General features: G+C 48.3%; 4 protein-coding genes across 4 annotated transcripts; 2 read left to right on the forward strand and 2 right to left on the reverse strand.

The window, feature by feature from the left end:
* Positions 1 to 406: 406 nt before the first annotated feature.
* On the reverse strand, positions 407 to 3,202 carry EsH8_IX_000028 (beta-glucosidase; the record flags this gene model as incomplete). The annotated part of the gene is made up of 5 exons (XM_083266364.1): positions 407 to 1,096; positions 1,173 to 1,801; positions 2,334 to 2,874; positions 2,952 to 3,005; positions 3,077 to 3,202. 5 exons carry the CDS (start codon positions 3,200 to 3,202, stop codon positions 407 to 409), a joined length of 2,040 nt encoding a protein of 679 aa, XP_083129929.1.
* A 628-nt stretch (positions 3,203 to 3,830) lies between these two features.
* On the forward strand, positions 3,831 to 5,572 carry EsH8_IX_000029 (uncharacterized protein; the record flags this gene model as incomplete). Its single annotated transcript, XM_083266365.1, has 2 exons — positions 3,831 to 5,348; positions 5,405 to 5,572. The coding sequence occupies 2 exons, from the start codon at positions 3,831 to 3,833 to the stop codon at positions 5,570 to 5,572; spliced, it is 1,686 nt and encodes a 561-aa protein (XP_083129930.1).
* Positions 5,573 to 5,643: 71 nt separating this feature from the next.
* On the reverse strand, positions 5,644 to 7,104 carry EsH8_IX_000030 (glycoside hydrolase family 1 protein; the record flags this gene model as incomplete). Its single annotated transcript, XM_083266366.1, has 1 exon — positions 5,644 to 7,104. One exon carries the CDS (start codon positions 7,102 to 7,104, stop codon positions 5,644 to 5,646), a length of 1,461 nt encoding a protein of 486 aa, XP_083129931.1.
* Positions 7,105 to 7,762: 658 nt separating this feature from the next.
* On the forward strand, positions 7,763 to 9,612 carry EsH8_IX_000031 (uncharacterized protein; the record flags this gene model as incomplete). The annotated part of the gene is made up of 5 exons (XM_083266367.1): positions 7,763 to 7,979; positions 8,104 to 8,386; positions 8,448 to 8,510; positions 8,575 to 8,935; positions 8,986 to 9,612. 5 exons carry the CDS (start codon positions 7,763 to 7,765, stop codon positions 9,610 to 9,612), a joined length of 1,551 nt encoding a protein of 516 aa, XP_083129932.1.
* Between the last annotated feature and the right edge of the window lie 2,042 nt (positions 9,613 to 11,654).

Genomic DNA, 11,654 nt, shown 5'->3' on the forward strand with positions numbered 1-11,654 from the left:
AGACTTTTTGGAATCGCTCTCAGAAATACAAATATATCATATTAAACCGCGTAGGGCAGTATACTTGATTTAAATCCGGTTGCGGTGATAAAGCAAATGTTACTATAGTGTACTGCAACATTAAGACTACAGCAGGCTCAAGGCGAGGTATATTGAATGACCTCACTCGGCCGTAGTCGCGATGAAAAGATTAAATGGCTGCCTTATTATGATATTTTCATTTATTACTAGAGACTGCTGGTGCTTTTTTGAACCTCTTTGGGCAAGGAGTAAATGTGGGTTTATAGTAGGGATTTGAGCTGTAGAGAAAATTGATGCTGGCATTCCATGGAATAAGGGTGTTCCTAAGGCAACTCCTTTGCCCTTGTGTCTGAGGTAATAAACATGACCTCTTTTAGAGGAAACTCTACACACCAGACCAAAGGAAAGTTTCAGGAAGATTAATCACGCTTCTCCAAATTTCGTCCTTGGGGTCCGCGCTCTTAGCGACAATGATCGCAAAGTCCCCTGCCTCGGCTTTCCATTTGTCGTCGGCCTCCGACCAGAACGAGACAGCATACTTATCCAGGCTTAGGAGATACGATCCAGTTTCCCCTTTTGTTAGTGACACTTTGGTAAAAGCCTTGAGCTCCCGACAAGGCCTCTGTACCTCTGATTCCAGATCAGACACGTAGATTTGAATGACCTCGGACCCATCGCAACCGCCAACGTTCGATATATCAATGTTGATCTTCGCCCGGCAATTGTTCTTGAGTTGGGTAAATGCCCTTGGTGCGATCATATTCGAGTAGGTGAACTTAGTGTAGGATAACCCAAAGCCAAAGTAAAATTGCGGTGTGACATCGACTTTTTCGTAGTATCGGTGTCCCACAAAGACCCCTTCACCGTAAACGATGGTTCGATCCAATTTGCCAAAGTTGAGATAAGCTGGTGTGTCTTGAAGTCGCTTGGGAAATGTCAAAGATAGGCGTCCAGAAGGACTGGTGTCTCCGAAAAGAACATCGGCGATAGCATGACCCATCTCTTGGCCGCCGAGCCAAGCATGGACAAGTGTTGGTGACAAATCTATCCAAGGCATCTGGATCGGCATTCCGGACTGATTGATGAGTACCTTAAACCTCCCTTATTAGCGGACTGGACGACGACTAGAATTGTAAGGAGCCACTACTTACCGTGTTCGAATTGGCTTCCAAAACGCGGGTGATCATCTCATTTATCCGACCTGGCAGAAGAAGATCAGTGCGATCGGAAGCTTCGTACTCATAGTCTGAGCCCAGGCCAACCAGCATGATCGGTATATCTACAGACTTCGCCAACCGAACAGCATCATCGATGGCTTTGTCCTGATCTATGACCTCTTGTCCGCCCAGCCGAACGCCCCCTGGAGACATATTCCCGGGCTGAGATACGAAAGTTTCATTGGTCATAATGATTACCAAATCGTAGCTCTGGCCTTCCTTCACATTGACCTCGGCGAACCTTTCCATTGAAAGCTTGTTGAAGCAAGGCGTATCGTCTGTTTTGTGAGGGTGGCTTGTCCAGAGGTCAATCATCTCTTGCCCATCGATCCAAAGTTTGGCTTTGCCGCAGACACTAAGAGCAAAGCGATACAAGCAAGACTTTTCCGCTTTGAAGCTTGTCCTGACTCTGATGAAGTGATGAGGCGGAACTTTTGGGAAATTCAGCTGGCTGAAATACATAGAGGTGTTTGTCGTGGTCTCAAAATGCAGACGTTCCGTCTCGTTGGATACAGAGGGATCTTGGGCAAACCATTCGAGGAGAAGACCAGGGTCCTGGGACCCTGGAATGGTCAGATGCTTATCGATCAAGGGGACCCATCTATGAACTAAGAAAATGGGAGTAAGCTTCATGAAGAGAGGGATAATTGAGGGCCTCATTGGACGTACCGTTGCATCCCACCTCATAGGGGATATTTTGAGTGCCAAGTGCTTCAAAAATAGCGTTGATGGGTTTGCTCACGTAAAAAGGAACGGTTTCGGAGCTCCCACCTCCACAGGTAGCAGGAAACTCGAAACGCTCTCCGATTAAGCCATACTTTGTATCCCCCGTCTTGGAAAGAGGTAAAATGGACTTTTCATTTTTGAGAAGCACAATGGAATCCGCAGCTATTTGTCGCATGAGTGCTCGACTTTGCTCGGTATTTCCTTGGTTTTCGTGAGTTGACGGAGACTCCACGGAAGTCTTTTTGATCAACTCCAAAAGCCGTCTGACTGAGTCATCTATAACTTTCATTGAAACTTTTCGAGCGTCAACGGCCGTCGCTAGCTGCCTGCCTCTGAATATGGCAGGTCCAGGCATCTCTAGATCGAGACCTGCGTTAATAGCCTCGGACGTGCTGTAGGTGCCCCACCAATCACTCATGACGAGGCCGTCAAAGCCCCATTCCTCACGCAGGACTTGTTGGATCATAAACGGATCTTCACTAACGTGGATACCATTAATCTTTTGGTATGCAGTCATAAAGGCCCAGGGTTTCGATAGTGACATTGCAACTTGAAATGGCAATAAGTGGACTTCTCTCAGAGTCCTTTGGCTCATGTGAACGTCATCTTCAAGAGCTTTGGCCGACTGATCGTGAGCGGCATAGTGCTTGATGCAAGCCCCGACGTGGCGATCCTGAAGACCATTGATCAGCCGGGCGGCAAGAATTCCGGTGAGAATTGGATCTTCGCCAAAGGCCTCGAAACCTCGACCCAGTAATGGCGATCTTTGTATACAGACCGTTGGTGCGAGAGCGACATGAACGCCTTTTCGAAGACCCTCGTCCCCAAGCAGCTTGCCAACACGGCCCATGAGTTCGGCGTCAAACGTCGCTCCCATTCCGGTTGCGCAAGGGAGCTGGTATCCGGGCGGCTGGTCGGGATTTTTTTTTAGCTATTCATACCTTACACGGCGCAACGAAGCTTGGTGGTAGGAAGAAGTTCGCTTACCGGATTGAAAAAGCGTCCGCCGCCGCCTCGTAAGCCATGAGGTCCATCGGAGGTCTAGCTCAGAGAAAATTGGCAAATTAGTGGAAGGTTTCATAACGATATCAAGATCGAAGATGTAAACTTACATGAAGCTTTGGTATGTTCAACCGTGGCACAGGTGCTGTGCTACAAGCACCAGCACCCGAGAGGAGTTCAATCTTCTCTGCCAGCGTAAGCTGAAAGATGATGGTCTCGATGTCGTTGAGGGCCATTTTGACTGATAGTTGAAAGCTACTGTGGCGGTACGGCTAGTTCATCGTCAGGATCAATGGGCTCTTTTCAAGAGGAAGCTTCATGTGAGTTTGATTCAAAGCACATGGGCTAGATCAACACTAGCGCGCGATGGTGTTCATTCGTGTGGATTCGACCATCATCATGGGGTCGACCATAATAGTAAGCTGCATTTTTCCGACCCACAAGACCGCTCTGAGCTCCAATTACCATTTGCTGAGACCGTTCGGATACGCGTTTACAGGCGGCGACTGTGTGGTGGTTGGCTGTCGTATGATTTACAGCAGGGATGGTGTTCTCCCCATGAATATCTCCAAATTCGACATCTGAAGTTTCTCCGTGGCCCACTCTTCGAATCCTTAGACCGCCGCACAGGTCTATTTAATAGTGTGGTGCCCGCATTTACTCCGCGGCGTCGTCCCGAGCACCACATAGCCAACTAACAGTCAATTTGCTACCCCCGGTACCACTTTGTGGTTTACCTTTTCGCACTCGGTGCTATACGAATGCACTACTCTCGAATCCACAACAACCCCGGGCGAAATATCGAGATTCTCCGCCCGCGGCACACTAGTAGTTTGGGTCATCTACGACTGACGAGACCTGAAAATGCCCTCTTACACGTCAATAGCCTCTCGAGCATGCGATAGCTGTCGGAGACGCAAGGTCAAGTGCGACGCCTCACAGCCGTGCTCCAGCTGCCGTCTTTCACAACTGTCCTGCGAATACAACTTTTCGCGGAGAAAGCGGGGACCAAAGGTTCCAAGACATCCCGACTTACCGGCCGCCGCGGAGAATTCCAGTGGCTTCAACTCTGATGGGCAATCACCCCAGTCTCCCCCAGTGGTTGGTAACCTTTTGCAAGAGAACCTTTTGCTCTCACGATTAGCTTGTTCCAGTAATACGCCGACCGAATCAAGTTTATCCCATCAGGCTGAGCTGTGCTGGTTGATCCGGGAGAGTCTTCTTGCGTCCATCGAGTCGGCACTTCCATCCACGAGGGCAGTAGATGTGATCCAACTCTGCATCGATCAATACATGCAGTATACGTTTCCAACAGCCCCAGTCGTCCACGAGCCCACCCTCCGCACCACATGCTTGGACATATTCTCCGAAACTGCGGCCCCTACCGTCTTTGCACAAAATGAGGGGGAGGACGAGCATGAGAATGTGACACGTCGAAGATCTTTCGCTCTCCTGACCGCCCTATGTGCGTCTGTCACATCGGTCATGCCCGATTACCTGGTACCCTCCAGACACTTGCTTACGAAGCCGTTCTTCAACGCTTCCCGAGAAATGCTTTCCACTTTCGAATCATACGACCTCGAGCATCCAAACTCGTCATCGTTGACCATCAGAATGCTCCATTCTACTGCTCTGCAGCAGATGACTGGCAAGTCAGACGCAGCATGGCACGTTCTCGGCCATGCTGGCCTACTCGCCCAGAATCTCCGCTTATTCAGCGAGGAGGCGGTACAGCAACACGAACCACTCGAGTCTCATCTACTGAGACTGAACTTCTGGCAGCTCTACGCCGCAGATCGGACAGCAGAAGTATTACGAGCGCGTCCCATTGTTTTGCACCAGACCTTATTTGACGGGGATTTGACTTTGCAATATTATGGAACGCAACAGATTCCTTTGACCGATTCTAGTCGGACTGGCTATGATCCGTCTTTCGAAGAACAACTCCTACAGGCATTCAACTTTTTTTGCCGGGTAGTGTCCTCCGCCGCTAGCCTTTCTTCAAGCATCAAGAACCATATAATGAGCGGGGCATCTGTGGAGAAGTCGGCATTGTCACAAGAGTATATCGATTTTGGAGGCTTGTTGGACGAGCTACCTCAGTGGCTGCGCATCTCAAGTCTGGTAAACAGCAGTGAAGGCGGTCTTGTTTCCAAACAATCTCAATCATCCTTTTGGGTTCAGAGGTGTACTATCTTGGTGACGTTTCACTGTCTAAGACTCGTTATTCTGCAGCAATGCCTTGACAGCGGGATTAATGAGGGTCTTGGTCTGGGAAACAGGGCATCAGTTTTAGTGAAGAAGATTGAGGTGATACAGCAATTCGTCCAGACGCTGGAAGACACACCTTTTATATACCTTGAAGTCAAAGGGGAGCCTAACGTGAGTTGCATCGGGATGCTTGACTCTTAACTATCAAACCATTCTGACGTTAACAGATAGAGAGAATACGAAGAGTTGGTGCCATTATTCTCGAGTTGGTCCAGACGATCGAAAGTGAAGCTTTGAAAGCTCGTGGGAGGACATATCTAAGGCGCCTTATGGATATACTTGCAAGACTAAACTCAAGAGCATCAGATAGTCTTGACTTCGGTGAGACTTTATAAACAATACATGAGCACAAGAACCTGAGTAGTATTGTTAAACATGAAATACAGCCTCTTCTGACGAGAAACTTTCATGAGCTATCCTTGATAAGATGATGAAAGTAGTCTTTCAAAAAGTATGCAGACCGCTTTGCAAACCTGGTCTTCTCCGGGCTATCATAGTCCACCCATGTTACCCCGAATCGAGAGGTAAAACCGAGAGCCCATTCCCAGTTGTCCAAAAAGCTCCAGGCAAAATATGTTTTGATCACTACACCCTCCTGGATAGCCAAGGCCACCTCTTTGATATAAGATTCAAAAAATTCGATCCTAAAAGGATCTTCCAAGACCCCGTCGATTGCATCAGGACGCATTTTCTCGTGTTCTCCTTTAACGGTGGTCCCGTTCTCAGTGATACAGATGGGGACCCCGTAACGCGCCCACACCCAACGCAAGAGTTTTGCCCAGCCCCAGGGACACATGCGTAGCCAGTGAGTGTCAGTTTCGGGGCCAACGCTCCTGCCGGTCTTGTCCTCCCGCAGAAACTCCACGTTTCCTTGGTAGTCATTTTCATCCGCAGGACTGTTCGAGTGCCTCACAAAAAAGGTCGTGTATGAGTTCATTCCATAGTACTGCGAGCTTCCGTGAACAAGTCGTTTTTCTTCCTCGGTGAATTTTGGAAGGCGGTCTCCCAGTTGAGCTCGCATAGAGGCTGGGTAATCACATTCCCCTTTGCCATATATCGGGTCTGCGAACCAGCCAATCTCGAAGTCCTTTGCACGAGCGGCTGCCTCGATGTCCTTCGGGTCATGTTCGTCCCACGGCTCATACCAGTTGCCGTCCAAGGTGATTATGATAGTTCCTCCCTGCTCTGGTTGAAATTCCCGCTTGTACATAGCACAGACATGACCATGAGACACAAGTTGGGTATGGGCAACAATATAGGGCTCATGGTTGTTGGAGCGCCCTGGTGCGAAGCGTGCCTGCCTGTAGCCTGCTCGAGCGGTTAGACCAGGCTCGTTGTAGGTTATCCAGTTCTTGACTCGGTCGCCAAACCGCTCAAAACAGACCCTCGCGTATCGTATAAAGTCGTCGGTATAGCGTTGCTGATTGACCATCCCACCGTAGCTGTCCAATAAGGCTTGCGGCAAGTCCCAATGGTACAAAGTAACCCATGGCTGAATACCGTTTTGCAACAGCTCGTCTATTAGAACGTTGTAGAACGCTACACCGCTCTCGTTCACAGGATCGTCTTTGCCCCCAAGGGGAATGATCCTGGACCAGGCCAGCGAGAAGCGGTATGCCCGAGCTCCATAGTCCTTCATTCGAGCCACATCTTCTTTCCAGAACTCATATGACTTGCACGCGTCGCTTGGGGTGCTTCCATCTCGAATTTTTCCCGGGACTCTACTGAAAGTATCCCATATGGACATTCCTTTACCATCTGCCTCCCATGCTCCCTCGATCTGAGCAGCAGCGGTAGCATAGCCCCATTGAAAGTCCGGTGGAAGAGTGTCTCGGAGCTGATGGTCTAACTTGAAATTCGACTCCATTGCTCTAGTTTGACACGTTTGTGAAATGTGATTCGATGTGCTGGCAAATGTATGGCTTGGAAAGAAATCATGGGACAGAAGATGCATGCGGGCGATGTGCCGGATGGAAATTAAGTAAAAGAGAATCCAAGACGTAGGGTTATAACACCATCTTTCAATTTCAACTATCTAATAATTCTTCCTCGCCAAGTAACCATCTCCATTACACAAATCATACAAACACTTCATAGGTTGTCAAATCCTCTGCGGAGGCTTCGGTGTAATTGTGGAGACGGCCTAGGATTGAACGTAATTTGGTTGGACATTATGCGTGTATGGATACGCGTATTCGGAGGTTTGTCAGAGTGGTCTTGGGCTGAGAGACTAAACAAAAAGACTAATGCAACCTGGTGGTTTGGGCGGCTGACTACCCCAGATTTCAGATTCCATGCATGTTGGATGGTTGCTACTCCATGGGGAAGCAGCCCACAACCCACAACCACCAGGGGTGAGATGAGGGTGCCGCAACACGATTTATGAGAACTATTTGATCTCCCTCTGCCCGCAGCCGACGATATATATTATAAAATAGTTGCTATGAACGAACACAAATGACTTCGGTCCATTTACTTGCATTCTGCAGTCTTTAACCTGTTCCTCCCGACCAAGACTTGCAATCATGTCTGAACCCACCAATTTAGGCAAGCGTGCCAACTCCCCCGTCCAAGAGCATCTTGATGTTCTTGAAAAAAGTCCCGAAGTGGCTCGAGTGGAAGCAACATCTGCCGCCCTCGCCCTGGCATTGGCAGACAGTGGCAAGTTGTCCACAAGATCATTCATTCGGCTGTATATTGTCATGGCTGTCGGCTATCTCGTCTCGACAATTCAAGGATATGGTTAGTACATGATGTTTCTTACTGTGAGTCTGTTACGAGCTGACTTTCTATGAATACGGTTCGCTTATGGGGGCAATCAATGCTATGAAGACTTATCAAGACACATTTGGGTTGAATGGCGCAGGGTCTTCAACCGGTGTCGTCTTCATTATTTACAATATCGCCCAGATTGCCGCCTTTCCCTTTGTCTCGTATATTGCCGATACTTACGGGCGGCGCCCCTGTATCTTTATCGGCTGTCTGGTCGTATTGATTGGAACTGCAATCCAGACTTCAGCGAACACCCTGGGCCAGTTCCTGGGTGGCAGGTTTGTGCTAGGTTTCGGGGCCATCATTGCCCACGGAGCTGGGCCAGCCTATGTGGTTGAATTGGCTCACCCCGCGTACCGAGGACTCACAGCTGGCATGTAGGTCATATTGCTTTCGTTCCGGAAAGATTGGCCCACTAAACTCAAGTAACCTGCACAGGTACAACAATTTCTGGTGGATCGGGAGCATTCTGTCGGGGTGGGTTTGCTATGGAACAAGTTTGTAAGTGTCCATGACATTGGCGTCTAACTCGTCACACGGTCCAACTAATATGAAAAATTTCCAGGCATATCCAAAGCGGATGGGCTTGGCGAATTCCGACCGTGCTTCAGGCTGCTTTTCCTACGTTCGCCATGGTTCTAGTGCTGTTTCTTCCCGAATCTCCGCGCTGGTTAATTACAAAGGACAGAACGGATGAAGCGCTGCGCATCTTGGCGGACTATCACGGAGAAGGAGACTCCAACTCTCCCATAGTCCAGCTCCAATACCAACAAATCATGGATGAACATCGATCAGAAAAACCTGGTCGATGGTGGGACTATCGGGAGCTTGTTGCAACGCGAGCAGACCGTTACCGACTCATGTTGGTTGTCGCTGTCGCCTTCTTTGGCCAGTGGTCGGGGAATAATGTCATATCATATTTCCTGGTAAGATTTATCGGTTTATGATCACAAAGGTTTCTAACTCGTATTGGCAGCCGGGAATGCTCAAAAATTCGGGCATGACGAACTCAAACACGCAGCTGCTCATCAATGCCATTTACAGTGTCATTTGCTGGATATCCGCCATGTGTGGATCTGCCATCCTCGACAAATTTGGCCGTCGTGCTATGATGATGGGCGGCTTGACTGGATGCCTCATATCTTACATTATGATGACGGCATTTACCGCGAATCCGGCCAACAACAAGGACCTTATCTACGGAGTTATCGTTTCCATCTATCTCTTCGGAATTTGCTTTGCGGCCGGTATGACGCCAAGTGCTACATTATATCCCATGGAAATTCTCACCAACCGGACTCGTGGTAAGGGTTCAGCCGTCAAATTCCTCTTCCTGAACATCGCGACATTGACAAACACATACGGAATCAGTGTGGGAATTAACGTCATTGGATGGAAGCTGTATTTGGTTTACATTGTGTGGATTGCCTTCGAGATTGTCTTCATCTACTTCATGTACGTTGAGACTAGGGGCAAGACGCTTGAGGAACTTGTGGAGATTTTCGAGGCAAAGAACCCACGAAAGGCCAGCACTAAAAAGGTCGTGGCTTTTGATGATGAGAGGCATGTTGTTGGCATAGTTAGCGAGGGAAAGCATGATTGATTCTTCATGTTCTCCTTCCTTGGACTTAGATCTGTTGGTTCTGTCCAACATATTCCTTTTGATAGTCTATCTATCCACCATAAGAATGTCGTATGTTAATTTATTAGCTCACATAATCTACCATTCTAAGGCTTCCTATTCTCTATATATGAGAAGTTACCATATGCCTTGGCTACGATCATTAGAAATGTTTCTTTCACTAACAGGGTAGTGTTGGGGTGATCAGGGGCAGAACAGATCAACTACACTTACCTGACATGAGAATGTAGCCTTGATTAATGCAGCCGATGCAGACATTGAATAACAGCGAGTCATAGCATCCAGCACTGAAGAGAGAGACCTTGAGCAGCATCATCGCCCTGGGGGCCCTAGAAATAATCGATGGTCACTTGGCAATGCCGAAACCTGGCGTATGGTCCTGAACAGCAAGCTTACACTGCCTCGGCCGCAAGACGAGGAATGCCATACCCAGAAACAACACTTCTCTTCGCTTTGATTTAACAAGCACCTAAACACTTCTAGGCCTTTATGATGCCATACCTCGCATTTATGATGCATAGCCTACACTCACTCCGATTAACGCGGAAAACACTGCCAGGTTCCAAAGAGTAGCACATGTCACTTGCAAAAGCGCACTTAAGGATCATACGAAGAAAATCTTACATGAATAATCCCGAAGTTATCAGCTTCACCTATCGCAGAGACAAAACTAGTCGTCCTGCCGCGCCCATTGGCTGGTTGCTTTCCAAAATCATAACACCTTTAGATTTAAAGTATTTCAACGGCTTAGCACAAAAGCGGCCACCGATACGTTTTTCTACAAACTTCTACCCATGTGATGGAGTTTGAGGCGTGGCAAGCGGCATCTCGCTGTCTCCATACGTCATTTAAAACATCTTTAGACACCATGTAACCTTTCCATCCAGACTTGGAGTGTGCATTATCCAGCCATGCACTAAAATTCTGCCTTTGTTCGCTTTCTATAGCTTCTGCTCCTGCAATGAAGGCAGGCCAGGCCGTTCCAGGGCCAAGCAATCCATGCTTCTCCAGTGCGATATCAAAGCAGCGAAGAGATTCCGTTACCTTGTTGACACTTTCTTGCAACAGCATAGGATGAAGGTTTCGAATCCGGCGATAGAAAAATATCATCAAGGCTGGACTTAGTGCTCTAACCATGTGAATGTGCGGCTTCTCATTTGTCAGACCTTGATTCTTCTGTGCCGAATGATATCTTGCATTGAATGCGCAAACGGCGTCCTCTAGGTATGATGCTTTTGGCTGGAGTGCTGCCATTGCGATAGCATCTGATTTGCTAGTCTTCGGTTTGAGACGGTCCATGACATTGGCGAGTCTCGTGATTTGAGATACAAGTCTCAACCAAGTTTCGGGGACCCCGTATATCTGCATATACATATCTTCCTGGTCGTGAACCAAACTGTCCAGGTGAATATCCCGGTCGCTTGACGACGCAATACCGTCGTTCTGGCTGGAGTTGATAGTCTCAGATGGTATTTGAAGCGGCTCCAAGTGGAGAAAGCTATCAAGCGTGATATCGGGGTTGACGTTTTGGAGAGGCTCGGTGCTATCCACTGCTTCCCTCGGCTGGGTTTCCCTAACTTGACTCCCAAACTCGAGTGCGGTCGAGATGGGAAGCATACCCAGAGCCCCCATAGTCCGGCTTTCTTCGTGAAATGTCTTCGTACTTTCAGATACAATTCGCATCCAAGCATATATATTATGTAGCAACCGTGCTCGGCGCGACAATTTTGGTTTTGTCAACCCACGAGAGCGTATTAACCGCTCCATTGTTGCAAGGTACACACTTGCGTCGAACTCATTCCCAGATAAAAGCTGCTTAAACTTTAGCGTATGGTATTGATAAATGGACATTAAACTTACAGCTGTTGCCAGGATTGCAGCGGTAGCCATCAATTGCTCTTTATACTTCGCCTTATGAGGTAGGGCGGTCTCGGTCTCGAGACTGATTTTCAAATGGCGCTTGGCACATTCATACGTTTGGTTGGAAATTGACTGCCAGTGAT

This window comes from Colletotrichum jinshuiense, chromosome 9 (genome assembly GCF_051148585.1).
Source record: "Colletotrichum jinshuiense chromosome 9, complete sequence".
NCBI lineage: Eukaryota > Fungi > Ascomycota > Sordariomycetes > Glomerellales > Glomerellaceae > Colletotrichum > Colletotrichum jinshuiense.